Source organism: Dermochelys coriacea, chromosome 10, assembly GCF_009764565.3.
Source record: "Dermochelys coriacea isolate rDerCor1 chromosome 10, rDerCor1.pri.v4, whole genome shotgun sequence".
In the NCBI taxonomy this organism is placed as follows: Eukaryota; Metazoa; Chordata; order Testudines; family Dermochelyidae; genus Dermochelys; species Dermochelys coriacea.
The window spans coordinates 11,201,895-11,227,668 of record NC_050077.1 but is presented as its reverse complement, the minus strand read 5'-3'; the positions used below and the strand labels follow the sequence as shown (position 1 = coordinate 11,227,668).

General features: G+C 45.9%; 2 protein-coding genes and 1 long non-coding RNA gene across 7 annotated transcripts in view; 1 reads left to right on the top strand and 2 right to left on the bottom strand.

The window, feature by feature from the left end:
* IQCE (IQ motif containing E) overlaps positions 1–2,288 on the bottom strand; it is a 44,793-nt gene extending 42,505 nt beyond the window's left edge. For 2 of the 5 annotated variants that reach the window (XR_006274804.1, XM_038420053.2), the window contains exon 1: positions 2,051–2,287. Coding sequence is in view for 3 of the 5 variants with exons in the window: in XM_038420053.2 (XP_038275981.1) it covers positions 2,051–2,092 (42 nt within the window). In the remaining 2 variants the exon portion in view is untranslated. Of the gene's footprint in view, positions 1–2,050 lie in introns of all 5 variants that reach the window. The other 3 variants (XR_006274805.1, XM_043493955.1, XM_038420051.2) reach the window with 3 other exon arrangements.
* Positions 2,289–4,923: 2,635 nt separating this feature from the next.
* Positions 4,924–22,660, top strand: BRAT1 (BRCA1 associated ATM activator 1). Its single transcript, XM_043493591.1, is given in 26 exon segments — positions 4,924–5,051; positions 6,021–6,165; positions 6,634–6,792; positions 10,312–10,364; positions 10,367–10,403; positions 10,406–10,451; positions 11,089–11,090; positions 11,406–11,426; positions 11,429–11,499; positions 11,502–11,567; positions 11,569–11,667; positions 11,669–11,700; positions 11,702–11,764; positions 11,881–11,929; positions 11,931–11,992; positions 12,884–12,967; positions 13,311–13,431; positions 14,797–14,848; positions 14,851–14,890; positions 14,892–14,952; positions 14,954–14,981; positions 15,414–15,478; positions 16,109–16,211; positions 17,444–17,542; positions 18,572–18,750; positions 18,941–22,660. Coding segments are annotated over 25 exon segments (2,439 nt in total). The 5' UTR covers positions 4,924–5,051; positions 6,021–6,038; the 3' UTR covers positions 19,661–22,660.
* On the bottom strand, positions 10,635–21,430 carry LOC122456040. Its single transcript, XR_006274653.1, has 2 exons — positions 21,297–21,430; positions 10,635–13,455 (listed from the first exon to the last, which is right to left on the bottom strand). It is a non-coding gene; the product is annotated as an uncharacterized LOC122456040 (long non-coding RNA).
* Positions 22,661–25,774: the final 3,114 nt, after the last annotated feature.

The window sequence follows — 25,774 nt, the reverse complement described above, 5'->3', positions numbered from 1 at the left end:
TGGAGGTGACAGGGAAGTAATTTTACAGATGAGGACACTAAAGCACAAACAGGTGAAGAGTCCTTCCCAAGGTCAAAGAGTGAGCTGGTGGCAACAAGGGCATTAGCACCCAGGAGCCCTTATACCCAGTCCTAGAAAGAGTTTTACCACATATTTGTGTGTCCAGCACATCTTACACACAACTTTTTGACTGAACTGACACAAGTTTCAAAACTTTCTTATATAGCATCTTCACAATGTGCGCAAACCTAGCTACAGTGTGAGGAGGCATCTACACTGAGCTGCTGAGAAATATTGTATCAAGAGAAGTCAAACTACATCAGTACCTCAGTGCATGACACTGTTGCCACATCCATTTAGACAAAAAACCTTAACCCTGTCTCTTGTCAGCAGGGAAGGAAGAGCGCAATATCAAGGGAGTCTTCTCAGGAGGTGCTCAGAAACTATGATGATGGGTGCCAAAATAGGAACAGAGCTAGATAGGTCCTCATCACACTCCATGATGTCAAAGCCCCTTGGTGTCTCCACAGCACACACAATCCCAGGCACATCATATTAAAAATGCATAGTGAGGCGTCATCACGATGCCCCACCTTATGTGCTACTGGAGAGAAGGTTGTACTTGCCCCAGGGACACTAGGGTAGTGGGCATCCAAGTCCTACCCTTCAACTCCCACAGCCTCTCCACACCACACATCTGCCTCGGTCCCACAGTCCTCCATCCCCATCAGTCTTGGTCCTGTCCCTGTTCTCAATGTCCCCCTCCCCATCTGCCCTGGTCCCTACCTCCTCCCCATCTCCTCTTATCCCAGTCCACACTGTCCCCCAACCCCATCTGCCCTGACCCCACTGTCCCCTGTCCTGTTCCCACTACCCCCTTCCCATCTTCCTTGGTCCCGGTCCCACTGCCCCCCTTCCCATCTTCCCCGGTTCCAGTCCCACTGTCCCCTTCCCCATCTCCCTCGGTCCCAATCCCAGTCTGTCCCCCCTCCCCATCTCCCTCGGTCCCAATCCCAGTCTGTCCCCCCTCCCCATCTCCCCCGGTCCCGGTGCCAGTCCCAGTCCCCTCCATCTCCCCCAGTCCCGGCCCCTCCCCATCTCCCCGGTCCCGGTCACAGCCCCATCTCCCCCGGTCCCGGTCCCCGCCCATCTCCCCTGGTCCCGGTCCCAATCCCGGCCCCTCCCCATCTCCCCCGGCCCCAGTCCCAGCCCCTCCCCATCTCCCCCGGTCCCGGTCCCCGCCCCATCTCCCCCGGTCTCAGTCCCAGCCCCCTCCCCATCTCCCCCAGTCCCAGCCCCATCTCCCCCGGCCCCAGTCCCAGCCCCCTCCCCATCTCCCCCGTCCCGGTCCCAGCCCCATCTCCCCCGGTCCCGGTCCCAGTCCCAGCCCCCTCCCCATCTCCCGGCCCCAGTCCCAGCCCCTCCCCATCTCCCCCGGTCCCGGTCCCAGCCCAGTCCCCATCTCCCCCGGCCCCAGTCCCAGCCCCCTCCCATCTCCCCCGGTCCCGGTCCCAGCCCCCCCCCCTCCCCCGGTCCCAGTCACAGCCCCATCTCCCCTGGTCCCGGTCCCAATCCCGGCCCCCTCCCCATCTCCCCAGTCCCAGCCCCATCTCCCCCGGCCCCAGTCCCAGCCCCCTCCCCATCTCCCCCGGTCCCGGTCCCAGCCCCATCTCCCCCGGTCCCGGTCCCAATCCCGGCCCCCTCCCCATCTCCCCCAGTCCCAGCCCCATCTCCCCGGTCCCGGTCCCAGCCCCCTCCCATCTCCCCCGGCCCCAGTCCCAGCCCCCTCCCCATCTCCCCCGGTCCCGGTCCCGGCCCCCTCCCCATCTCCCCCGTCCCGGTCCCGGTCCCGGCCCCCTCCCCATCTCCCCGGTCCCGGTCCCGGTCCCGGCCCCCTCCCATTTCCCCCGGTCCCGGTCCCGGTCCGGGCCCCCTCCCCATCTCCCCCGGTTCCCTCCCGATCTCCCCGGTCCGGGCCCCCTCCCCATCTCCCCGGTCCCGGTCCCCGCCCCCTCCCATTCGGTTCCCGCGGTCCCGGTCCCGTGCTCACCAGCTCCCGCTCCGTGGCCGCCTCGCTGGTCGCTAGGGACATGGCGCGAGCGGAGCTCAGGGAGCGGCCGGATCACAGGACCGCTTCGGGGAGCGGGCTCGGCAGGTGCATGTCCACCGGCGGGGGGGACAGGGCGGCCTGCGGGGCAGCGTCCAGCGTGGACCCAGCCCCCCCCCTCAGAACTCCCGGGTTTCCGAGACCATGGCAACCAGCCGCGGCAGCCGCGCCCACGCCCGGATGAACAGGGCACGGGCCGCCCGGGCCAAGGGTCTCTGCGCCCGGCGTTTGGGGAAGCAGCTTCGTCACGGGCTGGGACAACCAAGTGTTAGCTCGGAGTTGGGAGAAACAGAGCAGGGTAGCCCCCGCAGGAAGGGGCTGGGGAAGCCCTACTGATGGGGTTACCCAGGCGAGGGCCAGACACCCACACAAGGGCCCCACGCACAGCGTCCGGCCCGGCACCCAACCTGAGGGACCCCCCAATAGGGCCATGGTCAGATGCTGATGATCTGATCCCCATGGGGTCTGGTTCTCAAGGCCCCCCGCGCACCAGACGCTGGCGCTCAAGGCCATGTACTGATGGCACCGGCACGTCTTCACGTAATCTGGCCAATGGCACAAAGTCTGGTCTTTTTCTTAAAGCCCCAGGTCCAGATGTCAAGGGATTAAATATGAATCTCAGCCCCCCACCATTCCCTGGGTGGCCTTGCACAAGTCAGTCAGCTGCTCTGAGCCTCCTTTCTCTGTCTGTAAAAGGGAGTTCATACCTCATTCCTGTGCTGTGAAATCTAATTCATTAATGTTTGTAAGATGCTTTCAGATTCTCTGGTCTTATTGGGATCCGGGAAGTGAGAAGTATTATTGGTTTCCTGGTTTCTATTATTCACCATATATATTTTTTTTCTTTCAAGGGTCGCATCTTGCTGCAATTGACACACAGATGATTGTGTCTACACTCCAAAATTTCCTAGTTACTACCTACCATCAGTTCTACCACTGGAAGTGCTAGTGTAGACTACACTCTTGCAGCCACCAATGTGTATTTTTCCACCTTGTTGTCTAACCCTACCCAGAGAAGTTTCCAAATGACCTTGTGGTAAAAAAGTCAACATGTTACTCATTTATGCCAGTGCTCTTACAGTTGTACCAATGGTGGAACTGAACTAGTAGTAGCAACCGTGGGCAAATTTTGGGGGAAAGAGTTATTGAGACATACCCATACGTATCTTTAATTTGCAAGGCCCAAGCACAGGACCTGTTGTGGACAATGACAAGGGACACAAGAAAGCTAGCCTTGCTGCATTTAAATTACTACAACATTTAAATTACTCTCTATAACTGGCTTCCAGATTCCACATTCTAGTGAGGGGTAGCCGTGTTAGTCTGGATCTGTAAAAGCGGCAAAGCCACATTTCCAGTGTTGATAATTTACACCCCAAGCTTGCGTGGGGATAGTGTTCTCTCTCATCATGAGGATAGCTGAGAGGCATGATCCCACACAATGCACTCAAGATGGGCTCTATCTCATTTATTAAAGTAAGAATAAGCAGTGAACACCAGCAAACCCTAAACCCAATAAAAAGAGCATTACACTTACCTGATGTCATTAAAATCATATTGGATGACAGACACCAAAGGGGCTTTTAGATATTTATGTGGAGCAATAGTGCCATCAAGTGGTCCTTCAGAAGTCCTTTCAGAAAAAGAGACAGAATTCTGAATTCAGATCAAGTGGGAACTGTCCTTCCAGCTCACCTCTCACAGATTTCAGAGTGGTAGCCGTGGTAGTCTGTATCAGCAAAAACAACGAGGAGTCCTTGTGGAGTCAGCCTTACCATTTTTGGGCAGGCCTTTAGTTTTCCATTCCCCAAATATAACTGCCTCCTGTCCACCAGGGCCAGCCTGATGATTTGGGGAGGTGGGATTAATGAATGATTTCTTTGAGTTACACCCCAAATGTAACTGATTTCTCCTCCATAAAGAGGAGATCTTTAGGTCCCCTCTACCTCTGGAGCTTACTGCTGTACAAGTGGAGCTTAACTGTTTATGAAGAATGCTATGCATAGCGGCCAACAAGTAGGCCTGGGCTACACACAGTTTTTGAATAGATTTAACTATTTCAGTTAGAAGTGTGATAGTCTAACATATAGATAAATGGATACAAACCCTAGTGTGGACACAGTTATATCAGTATAAGCTGCCTCATCAATATAGCTTATATCCTTATGGGTATTCCTACAGTCCCCCCTGGGCTCATCTTGACTAGGAACATCAGGGGAAGAACTTGCCTCATCCCTAGGATTTTACCTTGCAATAACTGGAGATAGCTCTTGCAATAGAAATCCCCCCCACCTTTTATTCAGTGAATCCAAAGATAAAGCAGCAGCATACAGGCGCTCTGACATTGATTCAAACCTCACAGAGCGGCATAGCTTGCTGCTACTGATGCAAAATTGCTATGACAGGTTTCAGAGTAGCAGCGGTGTTAGTCTGTATCTGCAAAAAGAAAAGGAGTACTTGTGGCACCTTAAAGACTAACAAATTTATTTGAGCATAAGCTTTCGTGAGCTACAGCTCACTTCACCGGATGCCTCTGTTTTTTCCACCAAATGCCTCCGATGAAGTGAGCTGTGGCTCACGAAAGCTTATGCTCTAATAAATTTGTTAGTCTCTAAGGTGCCACAAGTACTCAAAATTGCTATGATCACTCTCAAACCAGTAAAGCGTGTCCACACAGGGGTCTGCGTCTGCACCACTTTAGTTAATACCCGTGCACCTTTGTGCACAGAAATGCCACCCGAGTCCAGCCCAGCCCCCCACTGGGTGGTAAAGTTTATCCCCAGAAGCCCCCCGCCCCCGGCACAGCCTCCCTCCGAAGCCCCGCCCCTATCGTCGCGTAGCTCCGCCCCTTGGCTATTCCGCGTCTGCGCTGTTTTACGGCAGCAGGTGGGAGGCGTGGTTGGCGGCCGGTCTGAGCGGAGGAGCCGGCGCTGTCTCTGGTGAGGGGGGTGCCGCGGCTCGGCGCCAGAATCCGTCAGCCCGGGTGCTGCCGGGAGGAGACCTGGCCGCCCCCGCAGCGGGCAAGTGAGGGTGGGCCGCGCGCTCCCCCGTGCTGCCGGGGGAGGGCGGCGGCGGCGGCGGCGGCGGGGCCCGGGCTCACACGCACATCCCGGGGCCCGGTGACGCGCCGTTCGCTGCGTCGGCCGGGTGGCTGGAGCGAGAGGGCGGACAGCGGGGCAGGGAGCCTGCGGATCAAGTGTGGGTAGAGGGCTCAGCCCTCTCCCTGAGAACGGAAAAGGCCTGTGCCCCGGGTCCTCGGTGGCATTTATTTGGGCTCCCTCTGAGGATCGGGGCCAGTATCCTGACATCAGCCTGGCTCCTGAAAGAGCGTGAGTCAAACAGAAAGCCGGATTGACTGTTCGTAAAGCCCCTTGAGGCTGAAAGCAGCCGAATAAATTCTGCTTATCAGATTCAGTTGCAGGTTTTCAGCTAAAAGGAAAGGAGGACTTGTGGCACCTGAGAGACTAACACATTTAGTTGAGCATAAGCTTTCGTGAGCTACAGCTCGCTTCCTCGGATGCAGTCAGTGGAAAATACAGTGGGGAGATTGATAGACACAGAGAACATGGAGCAATGGGTGTTACCCTACACGCTGTAAGGAGAGTGATCACTTAAGATGAGTTTCAGGGTAGCAGCCCTGTTAGTCTGTATCCGCAAAAAGAAAAGGAGGACTTGTGGCACCTTAGAGACTAACACATTTAGTTGAGCATAAGCTTTCGTGAGCTACAGCTCACTTCATGGGATGCAAAGCACTGTCTCTTAGATTTTACAGCGAAGTGTGTCTACCTTGTACTTCCCTACTTGAGCCTACCCACTTCCTGGATCCCAAAAGGACTTCCCTACTTGACTTTCAGTGTTGCCTTGTTACGGAGATGCACTTCCACTGAGTTTGTTTCTCACATTCTTTTACCAGAAGAAAACCAGACACATCATGGACAGGGAATGTTCTCAGCTCCTGCCTTCTGTTTGTGCAGTTCTAGCAGACTCAAGGCAACTTGTCGCAGATGACACTTTTCTAGAGAAATTTCTGGACTGGTTTAAGACCCTGACTGAAACAGGTAATTTTGGCTCTCTGGATTTGGCCTATGCCTCTTGGCAGGTCAGAGGGATCATCACAGATTTTGTTTAAGGAGAATTAATATTGTACATACTACTTGGTTGTACGTATATGTTTTAAATAAAATGGTAGGTTGTCTGAAGGTGATAGAAGCTTCCCACAATATGGAGGGTGTTGTCTGGACACTTTCATACTGGAACGAGAATACACAAAAGCTTTACAAGTGAAGTTTTGTTTCACTTCTTGTAAGTGGCTGAGATTCTTGATCTAATAACATATTTATTAAGGTCTGTAAAAGGGCTGGTGCTTTAAACACTTCTTAATCCTTGTCCAACTGACAACTAAGTGGGTACACTTCACTCTTGTTGGCTTTTAGGTGAACCTGCTAGAACTGTAATACAAAATAAAGAGATGTCCTAGAAATGATAGTCAATTGTTGCTCCACCTTCCATGGATGTTTCTTCCCCAGAATCTAGCCTGCTGCTGTTACAGGAAAATCCATGCTTGACAGAGCTCATCACTTGTGTGCTGAAACTGAAGGATCCAAGTTCTAGCACTCTTTCCTTTATTCTGAGATTAACAGGGATATTCGCAGCCTCTGAAAGCTGCTTCCAGTATTTACAGGTAAGTTAAGGCTTAAGCGACTAATCACAGAAACACTTCCACTGCTCAGCTTTTGTTGACCTCACCTGAGTAAAACACAACCATAGTTATGTAGGGTTATTTTCTAGTAAGAACATTCCAATCCTGAAGTCATTCAAACATTGATTTCTGTTGTTAGATTCACTCTATGGTATTGTCAGAGCAGACAGAAGGCAGTAAAAGCTGCTTCTTGCTCATCCTTGCATGCAACAGGGTATGTATGCAGAACACAGCTGTCAAATGCTTGGGAGAGGAGAAGAGAAATGACACATCTCAGCCCCAAAACTGAATATAGAATGACCGTCTCACATTTGTTAATCTCTTTTGAGGCATGTGACAATACGTAAACTGTTTTCAAAAAGTTGTGTGTGCATGCTCCTATGCAGGTACTATCTTAAGTGGGTTTTAACTTTGCATTTCCTGAATTCTGGTGTTATCACATCATTCAAAATTAATTAGTTAATTTACATGGCTTAGTGTCAGAACTCTGCTTTACAATATGCTACCAAAACACACTTATAAAAATTACACACGACCTTTTAGCACAAAGTATTGCATCCCTCATGAGCTCACTGTTTGGACCTCAGGATGATGGATAAAAATGAATTAACCACTCACTGAAAGTTGGTAGTTACCTATAGACCAGTGAACATGACTTGCTTACAGACAACCCTAACCAGTGATATATTTGGGCTTCCTCAAAAGAGCTACTTTTCCAAGGCTGAAGAAAAATTGAGGCAAAATTGACTGGGAGGAAAACTTAGACCAAAAAAAAGGGGAATGAAATTGGGAAATCTTTTTAAGAAGAGTTTAAGATGGCCAGAAAACCATGATTCCTCATCAAGAAAGAGGACAACTTGGTCTAAAAGCCCATACTGAGGAATGTGGTGAAGTAAGACAGCAATTAGAAATAAAAGGCAATCTATTAAAAGGGGGAAATCATAACTTTAATTGATATTGATTACTAAGTGTAGGAAATTGATAAGAAAAGAAAGAAGTAGAAGAAACTCAATGGGGCAGGGAAAGACAAAAGGAGGAAGTAGATTTTTAAAGTTATTAGGAACAAAAGAATCCAAGCAATGGTATAGGCCCATTTCTAGATGAGATGGAAATTTTTAATGATGCACAAAAGACAAAAGGTTCACTAAATTGTAGGTATTTTGGAAAGAGCAGCATGATGTACTCTAGATCATATGAAGAGAAGAATTCCAGATCATTAAAACTGAGGAGGATGTTAGCAACATCTACGAGGCATACACATTTTTAAAACAGCAGGTCGAAATAACTTGCCTGCAGAGTCCTAAAAGTGTGGCTGAGCAGATCTGTGACATGTTGGTATTGTTTCATAAATCTTGGAATAGTGGGAAAATCCAAAAGATTGGAAGAGTGCTTTAAAAAAAAAAAAAAAAAAAGAAAAGGAAAAAAAAAAAAGGAAAGTGGAATGACATGGGTAGCATTAGGCTAGTTAAGCTGACAGGAATTCCAGGCAAAATAATGGAAAAGCTAATAATGGAATTCAGTTGAAAAAATCAAAAAGTAGGAATATAAACTAGTATAAGTCAACTTAGTTTATGGAAAACAGGTCTTGTTAAATGAATCTGATTAATTCTTTGCAATTAAAAGTTGGTTGACAAGGTAACGTGTAGATGTAATATACTTAGACTTTAAGGCATTTGACTTCTAGACGCATGACATGTTTAAAATTAGCACTAACCATATAAAAAGGCAACACACTAAATGGATTTACTGGCTAACTGTCAGATATCAAAAAGTAGTTTCAATGGGGCAGACCACATGGGAGTGTTCTAGTAGGGTTCAACAGGGATAGTACTAGATCTGATACTGTTCAATGCTTTCAGTGATTGGAAGGATATAAAAAATTGGGCAAACGTACAAGTGGCAAAGATAGGTGGAGTGGTAATAACAGTCATTAAGACAAAATGGGTTTTAATACAGCTGGGTCAAGGAAGGTAAGCATATCGCAGAATGGGGGCTGTATCTGAAAAGCAGCGAGAAAAGGATTTAGGGCTCAAAGGACAAGCACTGAACATGAGCTCTGGGTGATGCTGTGGCAAAAGGACTAATGTGATCTAGGGCTGTATAAATAGGGGAGTAAGGAGGGGAAACCCTCTGTACAGTCTTAGTGAGACAAATAGTAGAATAACTACATCCAGCTGGTGTCACATTTTTAAAAAAGTGGTTAAAAATTAAAGAGGGAATAGAAGAGAACCGCAAAAAATGATGCAAAGGACAGGAGAAAATGACTTTACAGGTTAGAGACTGAAAGAGTTCAATCTGTTTAGCTTATCAAAAAGCGGAGGGGACTTGATTACATATTTAAGTGCTGGGAGGAGAAGAAAAAATGTGTACTAAAGGGCTCTTTATATAGCAGAGAAATGCATACAAGAACCAATGGCTGGAAACTGAACCAAAATAGATTAAATTAGACATACATTTAACTCACACTGTTAACAACTGGAACAAACAAAGTAGGGGAAGTAATGAATTTCAATGATGACTTAGAAAAACTGGATGCCTGGAGGGAAGATAGCTTTAGCCAGAACAAGTTATTGGCTTAATATAGGGTAGCAGGGTGAAATTAGTGGTCTGTGATATAAAGAGGTCAGAATAACAGGTTCCAGGATGCTTTTCTCAAACTGGGTGCATTGTGGAAGGAGGAAAATAAACCACTTAAAGCCATGGTATACACCAGTATCTCTCCTTCAATCTACACTAAATTAACAGTGATCTAAACATGTTTGGGCAGGGGGGTTAATTTGTGAAAACTTTATCTTAGAGTATACATGCTTCAGACAAAGCAGCTAGTACGTACCAAATTGATCAGCAAACATTAATATATTAAGTCAGACTTACAAACCGAATAAACCATGGGAATTCTGACTAATGCAGTCACCACTTTCTTGTCTCTGCCATGATGTGCTTTGAATAATAGCACACAATAATAATAATAGATAAGTTGTTTTCATCTTTAAAGTGCCTTGTAGTGGTGGCCTTCTAACAGCATTGTACAGGGGCTGGATAATAGTACCTCCGAGAAAGATCCTTTTAATTTAAATTGCAATAATGGAACATATTTTTCCTGGGGTAGGATAGGGTAGGGACCCAGCAGTCCCACTGTGCCTCAAATATGAAGGAAGTAATTTTTAAATTCCCTTGTTTTGTATGATGATATATGAACTTAAAAGTATGCTCTGAAGTCTGATAGAGGCCGACGGGAAGAGAGCACCTGGCTAGGAAACAACTTCCTGGGACTATCATAGCCCTAGAATTTTTCCTAAAGTTCTAAAAATCTCATTCAGATGTTAATATTCTCTCACTCCTGGGTAAGCATGTGACAAGTGTTTGCATAGCATATTAAGTGTAATTAGGTAGGGTTTCACTGCAGTAGCTATTATCAAATTGATGAACTACGCAACTAACCTACAAGCCCCAAAACTCTGCTTGCTGCATAGTTTACTTGGTTCTCGTCCTCTTGACTCAGCAGAGGGAGTGTTGATCAGTCTCTTTGGAGAGGTGGGCGCTCTCAGCATGCTGTGGTGGAAGAGGCATCTGTGCGAAGCGGCTGGGTCCAGGGTATGACAGCATGGTGCAGCACCAGAGCGCCCTCCATTTTGTGCAAGTGTGGTGAGCACTGTTCTTGCCAGTATTCTTTAACGTTTAAATGACAAATTATAATAGCCAAGGCAATTAAGGATTTAAGTGTTTAAATTAGCAGAATCGTCCTAGGATATTATGGTTTAGATGTCATTATTTACTTCGAGAAAAATAAAATGAGGAAATGACGACAGGAGGGACTTAAGCTGTTGTAAAGTTAATTGTATTGCTTTATTTTGTTACACTACATATGTATTAAGGTTCCTCAATATAAAAAAAAAATAAATAGCATCCATGTTGGAGGAAGAAATACACACCCAATAGGCAAAGTAAAAATAGAGCATTAGAAAGCCACCAAAATCTTATTGAGTCTATTAGAATAGTTCAGGATTAGTGACTCTAGGGAAATTAACCCAGGTTTCATTGCCACAGATTTTAATTGGGCTTGCAGATTTTACTCAATGTGAGCAGTCCTATTGTGTTTTATATTCAAGTAATCCACTAGCTTAATAATAAGGCTAGTAACTGACAGCTTTATTAGATACCTAGTTAACATATACAGAGAATTGAAACTAGGTCAATCTAGCCTCTCCAGCTGTCAGCTCCACCCTGAAGATTCTATCATTCTCTTTAAATCACAGTTTAAACACATCCTGGGATAAATAAGTGGTAGTATGCCAGCAATATGTGGCGGGAGATCATAAGCTGCCTATCACAGTCCCCTATAATCTTACAGTTGGGAAAACAGAATTTTACAATGCAGCATTGTCATTGTATCCTTTTTCAACCCCTATGGGCAATGATTGATAGATGATTCTCAGTCGTTCATATGTAACATTAGTTGTGTTTTCATTTAATTGACATTTTAATTGTGTGAGGTACTCGAAGTAGGATGCACGTGATTGGATTGCAATGAAGTTCAGGTTACAACAAAACTCCTGTTTCTTTGAGTGTCATGGCGTGTTTGTTTTGTACTTGACATAGGAGCCATAGATGTGATCTTCACTGGCAGGGAGACCCCAGCTTGTTTGTGGCTTCAGGCCAATCAGCTTTAGTGCACATGCTCACCTTCTCTCTAACAATCATTCCAGACGAAAACCTGTAAATATAAAGGACTGTGATTGGCCAATATGTGCTCAAAAGTTGTAGTGCACATGAAGAGTCCTTAAATCAACTCTGCTCTCGTATCAAAATCCTTGAAGCTGCAGAGTGTGTGGGATGCTGTCACGATCTGTGGACTGAAGTACTTGTGGTCCAAACTATCAGAGCCAATTGTATATCTTGGAGGAGGAGCCAGTCCATGCCGGGCACTCACTGGTGGACCTTTTCCTTAGCATGACAAGGTAAAGACCGATTAGGAATGGGATTCATGCAATACTGTCCAAAATGTTACAAGATATGTGGTGGTCTTTTCCAAGGGTGTGGTACACAAAAATATGTTAACACTTCTTTCTTTCAGATCTCCTGTGTTTAGCTGCCCTGAATGTAGCCTGTGGACATCAGTGACTGTGCTCGGAGCAACTTAAACCCAGTTGGTCGTTGGCAGGGGGAGTGCTGAAGCTTCAGGAATGGTATGAATTGTGGTATCAAACTTTAAAAAGGTTTATCTTGGATTATTATTGCAAATCTTTTAATAAGTTGTCAAGTTCCTTTTGATTGCAGTGTTCTTCTGAATGAGGAGAGAAACTTTGTGGTGCTTGCAACTCACTGCCATGGTAAGGTTGGTACAGAAAAAGTGTCCAGGAGCCAGATGCTGATGGTTTGACAGTCCAGTCCAAACAACGAGGAACAGGAGAAACAAATGCCCTGTACATGCCAAATCCCACTACAGTCAACAGCTCTAGGTTCGGAATGGCAAACTTTTGTTTTTGCTCCTAGTGCCAAAGTTAATGGTCAGAGTAGGCATTATCTTGAGTGCAAGTCAAACACCACTTCCCCCTCTATTTCCTTCCCCTTCACATGCTGGTCTAATAGAAGTACACTCATGCTTGCCAGCAGAAATCACCATTGTTGCTCTAGGGACTTCTACCTAAACAGCAATGTGAGGAGCAATTAATTTAGGTTATTGTAAATAGGAGAGGTATTACTGGGTGCATATGATCCAGTGTTGCAGGTTAGTAATGCCTATACTCTGAGAATGAATGTTTGATGGGAAGAAGATCACGCAGGATTCTGTCCCTTTACGGTCCCTCTCCCTTGGAAAATCACACCAAAATCAGTTAGCTTTACTGCAGTGACGTGTTTGAAAACCACAAGGACTTTCTCCTTCCTCCCCTAGCTTAGCAAGGAAGGGGACAGAGCTTGAATCCCCACATGGCAACGTGTTACTCTCCACAGCCCGGCTGATTTAAGGCTGAAAGAATATACTCCTGTGAATTGGTTTATTAACTAATCAGAATTTGAGGGCAGATACTCAGGGAGAATGAAGTGTTGTCTGTCACTGCTACTTCTTCCTTTTGAAGCCCACAGGCAGTAAGGATCCAAGCTCTGAGTGTTCTGCTTCAACCAATGGACTGTGTTCTGAAAGCAGCCTCCCAACCCTTGGATATCCAGGTATAATAGTTATAGACAAGTGAAGGATAAACAACCAATCTACTATAAAGGATAAGACTGTATTCAGAAGGAATGGGGGTATGAGTTGTATCTTTAATGGGGGGGGAGGGGAAGTGAACAATTGAAGTAACAACTGTTGTGTAAGAGAGAGACTAAAGTCAAAAAGCAGTGTTGTGATATAGCTGCCAGAGTGTACAGTATCCTGCTGAGGGAGGGGTCTTATTTTTCAGTGAAAGATGGCACTAAATCCATTCCTTCCTTTACTTAAAATCTTTTGCCATCTCTATTTCAAACCCATTTCTGTCCTCTACTAACCTCAGTTCTCTCCTCCTTTCCATCTCCAGGTTTGCTGAATAGGTCTGTGAACGATCCTGCTACTGTGAAACTTCTGTCCTGCAGATCTTCTTGTGCTAGTCTCTGTGTCAGACATTGGCATCTGGAGGAGCTGCAGTACCTGGTAGTGGTCTGGGGAGAGGGATACCTGGGAAGGAATGGGTTACTTGAAAGATTCATTAAGACAGATTTTCACATAGGGCCTGCAACCAAACGGAACACTGAGAAAGGTGGTAGTGGGGACTTCCCATTGGTGCCATATCTAGTCAAAGAAGAAATCTGCTACTCCCTTCTCCCATTGCTTCTACCTCACTCGCAGAACAGACATATTTAAGCTTTAAAAGAAGGCTGCACTTGGCTTATGCATTGCAATAACAGTGGATTTGAGGCTACTGTCCACCACGTGTCAGTGATGGCAGAGAGATTATCTTTCCTCTTTCACTCACCCATACCAAATTTGCCATCTAGCACTGCAGAAATTTTTATTCATAAGTTTCCTTTCAGATTGACATTTCACCCATTGTAAACCCTGTTAAACTGCTTTCTCTAGTACTAATAGTAACACATCATTATGCAATAGCTTTTTGGGGTGTGGGAGGGAACCTGTTCATAACTATCGGACTTGTGATACCATAGGGATGATATCGCATTAGAAAGAAACAGGTTTCTGCCCATCCTCTCCAACTTCTCTTGTAATATAAAAATATTGTGATGGGGCAAGGCCAGATGGCTATAGAAAAGTAGTGGGAGATAGATATATTAGCTCCAGGTTAAAACAAATCCCTGGTACCAGGATAAGTGAAATGGCAGCTGCTCCAGGTCAATTAAGACACCTGGGGCCAATTAAGAACTTTCCAGAAGGCAGGGAGAATGCTAGGTTGATTGGGATACCTGAAGCCAATCAGGGGCTGGCTGAAACTAGTTAAAAGCCTCCCAATTAGTCAGGTGGGTGTGCATGTCAGGAGCTGTAGGAGGAAGTTACGCGGTTGGAGAGAGCTGAGTAGTACATACCATATCAGGCACAAGGAAGGAGGCCCTGAGGTAAGGGTGAAGTGGAGCTTGAGGAAGTGAGGGCTGCTGTGGGGGAAGTAGCCCAGGGAATTGTACATGTCATGTTTCTAAAAGGTCAGCTACCATAGCTGATGCTATTAGGGTCCCTGGGCTGGATACCGGAGTAGAGGGTGGGCTGGGCTCCCCTCCCCCAACCTTTGCCCCTTGATTAATCATGAGCCTGGGAGACGAGCCTGTGCAAGGAAAGATAACTTCACACCCTCGCTGGCTTATGATGAAAATGGCTCAGTAGACTGTGACCCTTGTCTCTAGAGGGAGAAGGGTTACGTGCAGGTCACAGTGAGCCTCTGAGGCTAGCGAAATCCGCCAGGAAAACATGGGACCCACGGAGGCAAGGACAGAGCTTGTCAAATATGTACACTACATATACAAACACATGCATGAGGTATTTGCTAGAAACTTATGCTTTCTCTCTCAGACCTGCTTGCCAGTGGATTTGCCCCATATACCTTTGCTACAGTCTGTAGTGACATATTGCAATTCTGTATTGGCCTTGCGACTCCAGCAACCGTCTGGGAAACAAGACAGTAGAATACTGATTGGCTGCTTCAGAGTTCAGCGGTCAGCATTTGACATCTTGGGGAGCGCTCTCTCACTGGGAAAGTGAGTGTTTTCCACGTTTTATACTTCAGTATTACTTATTTCTGGAACTTGTAGCCATTCTGGATTTGTAGCAGAGCAAAGTGTCCTGTACCCATTTCCTCTCTCAGCCTCTGGGTCTGGGTTCACCATTTTGAAGTACAAGAACAATCTTTCCCAAGTTTGTTCAGTTCTGGGCTTCAGACCATACATCAACTTCACAATGAATCTTCATTACGTTGGTAAGTTAGAGCAATTAGTGATGAAAGCGGTTTTTATAGGTAGGCCATTTCTCTTCCCCGCTTTCAGACACAATGTTTTGTGTTTAGTGGAATTACACTTGGTTTTCTCCCTACAAATAGTTCTATAATAAATATATTGGTATTTCAAGAGTTGATTTTTTTTTTTTTTTCTGATCAGTATTGATCATTGGCTATCACTTTTCCTGTGTTTCAGGCCACAGTGTATTCGTGGGAAGTGTATCTGACATCCTCCTTGCGTACCTGAAGAGTCCAGATACCGTCTACTGTAAGTACAGAAAACAAATCACAGAAGTGATAGCCTACTAAAACAGTAATTCTAGTCTCCTTAGGATGTGGTTCTGAGAAACCATTTGACACCACAAACAACTGTACTAGAACATCTTAAGAGGCCCCTGTCTCAGCTCTGAGTGACAGAGAAAGTGGCTCAAGAAATGTGATTAAGCCATTATACAACTGACTGTGTTCAATATTCTAGAAAGGAAACAGGAGTTACTGTACCCAAGAGTACTTCCCTCAGTCTTGGGGTTTTTAGTACTTGGTGCTGGGTTTGCCAGTGTTTTTTGGTATTACATTATTGCATTGCTGAGATGACTGGGATTTCCCGCTGGTCGAGACTCTGGAAAATAGAAGCGGTATTAAGAGTAGACATGTTCCAGGAGCCTGCTAGGAAAACAAGTAGGCACATGGATTCTTGATCTAGGCAACGTTTACCAGCAGCCTAGTTCTTGATAATAAAGGATGCTGGGTTGTTATCCCTAGGAGTTTGGCTGCAATTGAGAAGACTAAGCCAATATTATCCAGTGCAAGTGCAAAAAAAAAAAAGCCTCCTCGTGAAGTAAATATTAGAAGGGCAACCTCCCTCTAATTGCTGTAGCCCTGGTTGTGTAGGTTCTGAAGAAGTCATTTCAAGCAACGCTTAAATGGCTGGTGAGTTTGTCAGAAGCACCCAGCTCCACGGATCGCTGGGAACAGATTGAGCAGTTTCTCCGAGGTAAGGAAACTGTTGGGGTAAAGTCCAACTAATGGCAAAGTATTACAGCAGTGTTGGACAAATAGTTCCAACAGAGAAGTAGCTCATATAGAATTGCTACTCTGCCTCTCTTTCACAATCCCTATATTAGGTGCACATATACTTACGTCTAACACAACTGTTGGAGCAGTGTCCAATAAGATGTGCTAGGGATCTCTGAAGGAAGTATGCAACAGCAGTAAAAGAAGTTGCATATGATAATTTAAAGGATGCTAATGTTTAACAAAAAAAATTGCTATTATAGTACAGACCCGTTTACGTGCAGATGTCAAGAGTCAAGCCGTCGTGACCACGGGTTAAGAGGGCCATGCTGAAAAGTGTCTGATTCACTAGGAAAAAAACACCATTATTTTCTGCTCTTTCTGGCTCGCATTTTTTTCTTATGAAGTCTGTCATTTGCAGATGAAAACGTGTGTGGCAGCCATCAGCTGATTAGCTTTCTCCAGAAATCGATACCTGCACTATGCCATGATGCTTTTTAAAACTACTTATAAACCCCTTGTTGGCTTGGAATGATTCATCCCCCGTAAATTTCCAAATTGTGTCGCTTGGGCTTGAAGAATTGGCCCACTTAGCGGCATTCCTTTCAGCCTTTTCTGAGCAAACCACATGCGCGTGGCTTTGTCTGTTGCGGGTTTTGCTGAATAGTGCACACATTTTTTCTTAAGCCCCGCAGCAGAATCGATATTTTGTACAAAGCCATTCAGTTTAGATTAGTTTTTTAGCCATTGTCTGAGAGTAGTTTTGGCAATTCCAATAGCTTTTGAAACTTTGGCCTGGGTTTCTCTGCTATTTACTCGATCTATTGCAGCTAGCTTTTCTTCTATAGTGTAGGAACGCTGACGCTTGCCCTCTGCCATTATATTAGGCCTACGGTTAAAATTTTCTAATGTAGCATATATTATTATCTCTCTCTAGCGTGACAATGACTAAGTGTGCATGATATGTCTTTACCAATATCAGTAAAGACGTACGACACGTTTCCGCTCCGCACTTCCTGTTGATTTCTATGTCAGTAAGTTAGTGAGCAAATCTGTAGTGCTACATAGCAAGTTCCTGTAACGCATGTTAAATAGGTAGCACTGGGAGGCCTAGCGCTACCATGCTTTAAGCGGATTCGCATGTAAACGGGTCTGTACTGTACTGACTTGTTCCTTTCCTGTTGATCTAAACCTATTGCTTGCCACGTGCAGATCTGTTTCTGGTGCTACAGAAGCGTTTGTGCAGCCCGTACTGGGAAGTACGGGACTCCGCTCTGGAATTTCTCACCCTTCTGGTTAAGCATCTGAGAGGTAAGATTTGAGGTTTATCACCATATCCAAGCATTTACTACCAACTCTTCCCCCCCCCCCCCCAAAAAAAAACCTTAGCCTGCAAACTTACCTACTTGCAAAAACAAACCCACCCAACACTTTTGAGTAACTTAAGCCATGAGAAACCCTGACAAGTCATCCAGTAGGTTTATCCTACTGTGCTCCAAGTGCTGAGTCCTCCTGAATTTCCAGACATATAGTAGTTTAAAGGAATCTGACTAGGAGGCAGTGAGACAATGAGATATGTAGGGAGGCAGTGGACTGGATAAGGTTTCACTGAGCAGGCAGTGGGAAAGGATTTGGGGAGCTTGCACAAGAGCACACACCTGCATGATACAGAACCCAGCTCTGCAGGGGCTTTCTGCCCACTGCAGATTCACCCTCCATTCCCCCCTTACACGGCAGAGGCCCAACTCTGGGGCCAGGGTAGTTAACCCCACAGTAGCTCAGTTCCTGTTTGATGGCGGAGAGAGGAGAGAATTAATTTCTTTTCCCTACTTCTGTCCCCAAACCAAGTGGAACGCTCCAGTGCACAACCCAGCTGCTTGTCCCAGCACACAGCCTCTGGCTTTGGGTTGAGCACTCACACCTATTTCATGGGACCTGCAGACCCCTCACTGGCACTGTCAGTATTCAGTGTGTGTTGGGTAGGTTCTTCAAAACCATCAGGGCTAGACATTCATTTTTAAATATAAACTTAAATTCAGCAAGTTGAGAGTAAATACCCACTTGCCAGGGAGAGGTTCATTTGCATGCACACCAATGGCAAGTAGATTTTCTGAGCTCTAACGATTTGGGGTGTTGGGGTATGACTGGAATTCAACAAGCTTATGGTGGTACATCTGTGCTCTTATCATCAGTTGCCTGGTCTCCATAGCAGCTCAACTCATTCTGCAGGCAGCAGACATCCTAGTAAGATGAGGGGCTGTTTGCATTGGAAACCATTTGGCTGGATAGAGGAATGAAGCTTTTTTTTTTTTCTTTTTTTGGACTGCTGTATATTTACAGAGAAGGAGGGGTTCAGGCAAGTTCTCTTCTCTTCAGAGGTGCCCAAGCTCACAGAGGATCTTCTTGAGGACCCAGAGAGTTATGTGCGAGCAAGTGCTGTGACAGCCATGGGACAGCTGTCCTTCCTTACCCATCTCATCTCAAAGGAGCCTGGCATAGAAAATGGAAATGGCAAAGAGGTAAGGGAGGGGGAAGATAACCCTTGTTTAACCCACAATAAAATCTAATAGAACTTCCCATGAGCAAATAGATTTTGCAGCCATTAACTAAGATGCTGAAGCATTAGAGAGAAACTGGAGTGTTTTGAACTCCTCAGCCAAGAGTTTCCATTTCTTTAAACATGTTCCCTCCCTCTTTTCTTTTTCTTAGAAAAGCATTGTAGCCCAACTTCAAGAAATCTTATCAACAGACTCAGAGGGCTTCCCTAGAAGAGCTGTGATCAGTGTCTTCATTGACTGGCTGAGAGAAGGCCACACAGTTGTACTGAAAGACACTGAGCAGTTTGTCTCCAGCGTGCTCCAAGCTGTGAATACCGACTTAGACTGGGAAGTCAAAGCTGGTGGTTTGGAACTGGCTGAAGTTTTCTCTGCCCAGACACTTGGACGGCTTGGCCTTGCTGCATGCCCCTATGCTGCTGTCTTATCCTCTGCCACCCGCTCCACGCATCTGAGTGAGTCTCTGCAGATATTCTGCCAGGTGAAACTGTTTGAGTTCCTGTTTGGTGCTTTGTGTGACTGTGACAGGCCAGTGGCTCAGAAAGCCTGCAATATCCTCATTGCCTTGAAAGCTGAGCTCTGTGACGAGAGCAGCCTGAAAGAGGGGACGAGTGCAGGCTTATCTACAGAAGCACATGGCATTGCTTGGTTAGAAGAGACTCTGAAGAGATGGAGTTCCTGTCCCAGAGCTGATGCTGATGAGGCTGGCTCCCAAGACCCAAACTGTGTGCTGCTGGTTTTGAGAACTGTGGACTTGGAACGGCTGCACAGGTCTCTGAACAGAAGTAGTGACCACATTGAGAAGAGCCCTCTCTTGCAGGACATCCTGGCCACTGTGGGGACCTTGGAGGAGAATGAAGCTGACTGCTATTAAAGTCAGTGGCAGGTTCTTGCTCAGAAAGGAAGCCATTCCAAACAGGTATCTGGCTGCAAGAGAAGTTACTTGCTACCAAAGAGTAGAAACCAGGCCTTGCAAAAGAGAAAACTGATATAGAAAGGCCCAGGAGGAGGACTCTGTCTTGGACTGGTCTGAACAGTGAGGACGACAACCTGGCTATCTGTCAAATAGGTTAGACAGTTGTTAGGGGCATGTTGTCCTTTCTAGCTGTGGCCCAGAATGCAAGGAATTTGAATGAGAGAGTATTTAAGAGGTGCAGCAGGGAACTATAATACAACGTATTTTAACAAGTGATTATTAAATATGAACCCTGTATGAATTCAGACTCAGTCACTTCCCAAACTTTTTTTAAAAGTCCAAAAAAGCATCTATTTTAATGTACCCTCAAAGTCATAGAGAAAATTACCCCCCAAAACCACAACTTTTTAAAACTGATTTAAAGTGCTGGTGTAAACAAGGTAAAGAAATCTATTAACCCTTTTTAGATGGTTGGTTAAACTTGCTGAAAGCTAGTTCAAGTAGACTGGTTTTAAAAGGGATCTATCCATTTTGCTTGTCTACACTACCATTCTAAAATCAGAGTCCCTGTTATAGCGAAGGGCCTAGAGGCAGAGGAGAACATTTAGGGAAGAGTCATGACATCAGTATTTTGAATGTTTCCTGTAACTATGGCAGGAGAACAATTAAATTGTATTGGCAAAAAAATTTTGACCTCTTCCTGCACAGGTTCCTAGGGAGAAGATGAGATGCTAGGTGCAATACACTTGCATTTCAGTGACGCTGGGGGCAACTGCAGTTTAAGCCTTCAGAGTACTCTAGTCCCCATTTCAGAAAAGCTGGAATGACTCCCAGTGGGAGAAGGCAGCTTTGGCAGCTGGATCTTTTCAATAAAATGGTAGTGTCAGACTTCAGTTTGCCTCATCCAAGTCAACAAACCTCCTCAATTAGAAATTGAGCAGCCGTACCCAGAACTGCTTTCTGAGGGCAATTTGACAGCTTTTTGAAAGCAGTGTGGGGGAGATTTGTAGTTTACAACTTCAGCAGCCCAAGAAGCAACACTGTATTAAAACCTTTCTTCTGTAGTGAAACAGCACAGCCATGGCAACAGTGTCAAACCGTACTTAAGTCGCTTGAGCACTGATGTGAAACTAACCTTGCCAAGTAGGTATGGTAAAGAACACGCCATTCATTTTAGGCTAAGGGAGGATACTGAAGCTCTCATCCAGCTGCAGTGTCTCAAGAGGAGAGGATCTCAATTCAAATACCATCTCATTCATTCCCTTCTGCCAACAGCTGTGCTAGCCAGTGAAACAGCATCTCAAAGTCTGTCTTTTTGAACAGCTACTGGCAGCAATGCAGGGAGGTTAGGCATAGGTTTGAATACTTAACTGCTGAGGTTGGAAGTTTACAGCATACCCTTTAATGAATTCAGACGACAAACTTATCTGCCACGCTGCACACAGCTTTCTACAAGAGAGCTCCAGCTCTCTTATGGCAACTGGAAGGAGCAGCCTTTGATGATGACATAAAAGCCTGTCTGACCTCAGGCTGTATCTGACTGAAGAAAGGAAAAAGAAGAATAAAAATAAGACTAAGATGGCCATATCTTTACCCTGCCTGGCACTTGCAGAAGCTGGGAGGGTTAGTGAAGAGGAGTCTGGCTAATTTAAGGAAGCGTAGATGGTTTTTCTCAACCGCTGCAGCCATGTCTGCTCAATGGATTGTTATCCAAAGCTAGCATCACACTCTTTGCAGGGCATTATCTGATCTGTTTAAAGGGGAAGAGAGCAAAGTTATTAGATCACAATCAGTGACACTTTTTAGGTAATGAGAAAAGCAAGTATAATTACCACCTTTTACAGGTGGGGAAGGTTAAGGACTAGAACTCAGGTCTCCTGCCTCCCAGACCACTGGATTTGCCCCGCTTTGCTTCCTCAGTGTGTCACCTTTAGCTAGAAGTGATGGTGATGCTAAGTTCAGGCCCCTGACTGCTTGTAGTCTGGAGCCACCTTACCCAATGCATGATATATATGCTACTAGAGAAGGGGACGGGTGCGCGCACGCGCACAGAGAGAGAGAGTTTGGAGTGATGGACAGGTAGGGCTACTTACTGGTGCAGTGGGAAGTAGCATCTCATTCATCTTTCTGCCTGCAAGTGGAGGTGACAGGAGGATTAATTTTGGAACTTTCATAAACAATATTGTACTGAAAAGCTCTCAAGCTTTCAGCAGTTAGACTAAAAACAATACTGACTTGCACAGCTTCCATTTCTTCTGCTCTGTTTCACCCTCCTTTATTGTTCCTTGCATGTGTCTGTTCACTGCACTCTGTTCTTCAAGACTTGCATTAGTGCTGGGAGGCTGAGACTGGAATCATGTATCCAACAAGAGGAGAAAAGAGCTGAGCGGCGTGAAAATCAGCAGCATGACAGCAAAGTGGCGGCGGGGGGTGGAGAGATCAAGGGAGGTAAGGAGCAGCCAAGAAAACCTTGCTTTCCCTGCTGCAGAAAAATTCAGCTAGTGCTTAGGGATGTTATAAATCTTGTTTAAATCAAAACCGTAGCTGCCTGACTTGTAAATGAACACCATGACACAGCCAGCAACTAGTGCATTCCCAAGGTCCTAGGTGCTTGTAAGGGCAGAGAGCCAGCTGAGAGAGGAACTGAAACTCAGTTCTAGCACAACAGCCTAAGCCACTGGGCTTCTCTTCCCCCCCCAGTGTTCGGTTTTTAGAGTTAAGTAGAATGTTTTCTTACTGCACCCTTGAAAAGAAAAGCCTGGTTCACAGTGTGCGTCTATCTCCAGAATGGCGTATCCTAGACTTGTTCCAGCCCCCTGAGGAGTTCTGCCTTTGCTGCTGAAAAACACCCCAGTGCCAACAACAATCCAACAAGCAAATGTAAAATAAATGAGCCTTCTACCTTGGTCATCTAGTGCTGTCCTCTAAGGAAAGAGATCAGTGCCCATGGCCTGATCTGCCTCCTGGCAATGGTTTACCCTTCCCCTGTACAGTGACATCTCCCCAGGACACACTGATCTCTTAGTGGGTCAGGACTGTAAGCCCAAACCCTTCTTGCAAGGCTGCCAATTTATCGAGCAGATTAAAGATAAGGAACTATTCTTGTCCTGCAGCAAGAGTATCATCCCTGAATATATTCTGGTCTATCAGAGATTTTCAAACTTTTGTACTGGTGACCCCTTTCACATAGCAAGCCTCTGAGTGCAACTCCCCCTTACAAGTTAAAAACACACTTTTTAATATATTTAACACCATTATAAATGCTGGAGGCAAAGCAGGATTTGGGATGGAGGCTGACAGCTTGTGACCCCCCCCATCTAATAACCTCATGACCCCCTGAGGGGTCCCAACCCCCAGTTTGAGAACCCCTGTGGTGTAGTCTGCCATGGTGTTGAGAATTTAAGCAGTTTGCCTATGTTGCCCTTCACCCCTGAGCACCAGTGATCACAGCGCTTTTCCCAAGGAGATTGCCTTGCTAAATTCATAACAGACCCCTGAACTCTCAACCCCAATGCAGAGACCAGAGTTCTGCTCAGGTAGACTCTTCAGCAGGGCCTACAGAGCACATACCCTGCTTGTTTAGAAATATGCACATTGAACACACCACCACAACGTTGCATGTTTTGCTATCTAGCACTTCATTTTTCTAGGTTGGGGTAGTGGGCTCCTTAAATTGTGTATATCCGCAGTACTGATGGCAACAGCCATCATTCATGCTGGGCGAAGAGAGGGAAGGGATTGTGTGGGTATGAACAGGAACACATGCTCATCGGTATTCAGAACACATGGTGGAGGGAATCCAGCAATGCCCACTTTGCCTCCTTTTTGGGGGGGCACTGTGGAAGCACTGTAGCTTTTCTAACTTAGAAAGTTAGCTGCTGCCATAGGGAGATTTTTCCATACAGCCCATAAGCAAAATTCCCCATTGTTGTCCGCTCTTAATTTGAGTAACAACTTTAAGCTGTGGCCTGCTTATCCATATTTAGAGTATCAAAGATGCATCAGAGCAGTTGGAATGAAGCTTATTTCCCAGGAGCTTTTTCCTAAACACTTGCCATAAAAGTCCTATTGCATGATCTATGAGAGGATGTGAAATTCTGTGGGTTACTTCTTTTTTCAACAAATTTCAGCACAGCTTGAGAGAAAGGATTTGTCTCTTTAATGGCTCATGCAGAGCCACCAACAGAGAGCACAAGAAAACAAGCATTTTTGGCAACCAGCAGGTCTTTACTGAGATGTCCCTGTCTGCAGAGATGAAGCCTGTTGCAGAGTATGGCTTGGAAATCTGTTAGAATTGTATTTCTTAGTATGCAAAGCCACTGTTCACAAAACCAAGTGACAAAGGCCACAACAAAGGTGTTACTGCTGATTCCCCCTGTATAAATTGTAATGCAATTTTTCATAGTGAAACTGCCGAACTAGTTTCCTCCCCATAGGTGGGTGGCTTTTAAAACGTAATTCTGTCACACATGCCTGTAGAAATTTACATTCTTCACCAGCGATCTGTTTGTATTACATATATGAGACACTTTCAAAATGACATGACATTTTCCTTTAAGAGCTGTGGGTTAATGGAACAACTGTATTCATTTATGCCCTGCATTTGACCAATGAATACAATTGTTTAAACTAGGTGGAGAATGTTCTCTGAATTCTAAATAGCAAATTAAAACCCTCCAGTGTTCCCGCTGCATTACACAGCTTTAAAATGCACAATAGGGAGCAAATAAGGACTTGCCCACACATAAGTTGCATCGCTTTTTAACGATACCAGTAGGGCTAGACCAGTACAATCTCACCGCCTCCCCAGCGTGGATGCGGTGACCCTGGTATAGTTAAAGGGTTGCAACTCTGCTAGTGTGGATGCAGTCATACTACTATAGCTGAGTCCCATACGGGAAGGGCATAAACTATACTGGTAGAAACGTTACTTTGATACATTTAACTGCATCCACACTGTGGATTGGAGAACAATTTCTGTAAAATAAATAATCCCTAACCAACAGTTGCACCAGCGTAAGCCCTGTATGTAGACCAGGCCCACGACATTTCAAAGGAACATTTATCATAGTTACAGCATGGTGCTGTGACTAGAACCCAAACTTTAGGTAAGATCCTAGCTTGTAAGGAAACGTATCAGTACATCTGTGCCGCTGGAAGCTTGTAAGTGTAGACATGGCCTCAGCCCTCCAGCCGAATCACACATAGTCTATATGTGAAATAAAATCTCCTTCTGGGCTCCCTCCTTAGAGGCAAATGTCCTCACCCTCTCCAGGCCCAGCTCTCCTGCTGGGCAACTAAAAAAGTTCAGTTCCCTTTATGGGGTGCATTAAAGTCCAGGCCACTTTCCCAGTGGTTGGTGAGGGGGACCTAGGCCTACCCTCAACTCCAGATCCAAGCCCAAGGACCCTAAAGAAAGCAGCTGAATGCTGTGTCCCTTTAACTAAGCTACCCCAGCTGCTATGATTCCCTAGGCCACTTCTCCACGGCCCCAGCATGTTCTTCACCCTTGTATCTCAGGGCCTTGTCCTAGTTGAGTTCCTGCTGCCAGCCTCTGCCAGTACTGTTCTCTCTGACATCCTGTAGCTCCCTCAACCAGCACACCATCCACATTCCTCTAGCTCCAGCAAGAAAAAAAAAAAAAAAAAAATAACTCATCTCACTTTGGCCCTGCAGCTCTTCTTATACTAGCCTGCTGGGCCCTGATTGGCTGTTCCCTGCAGCCCCTTTCTGATTCACTGTGTGGAACATAGCCACTCTAGGCAGCTTGGAAGACCCTCTCCACTGCCCTTTTCTGGGGTGGGTTATGGCAAAGCCACGAGGCCTCCAGCCAGGGGACCTCAGGGCCTGGTCCACCCTGCCACAATCCCAGAGTCCCAGGCAGGCTTCATTTCTTCCACATTCAGAAGTGAGGCTCCCAGCTGACTCCTAGGGTATGCTAAGACCAGAGTGAAAGAACTGAATAAAGAGACAGGGGCATGTTTAAAGCAGGAAAATCGGTCACATGATCACAACCAGCCATTTTTAAACATGACTCACCCTGTCTAACAAGATTTTAGCTGGGACTTTGCA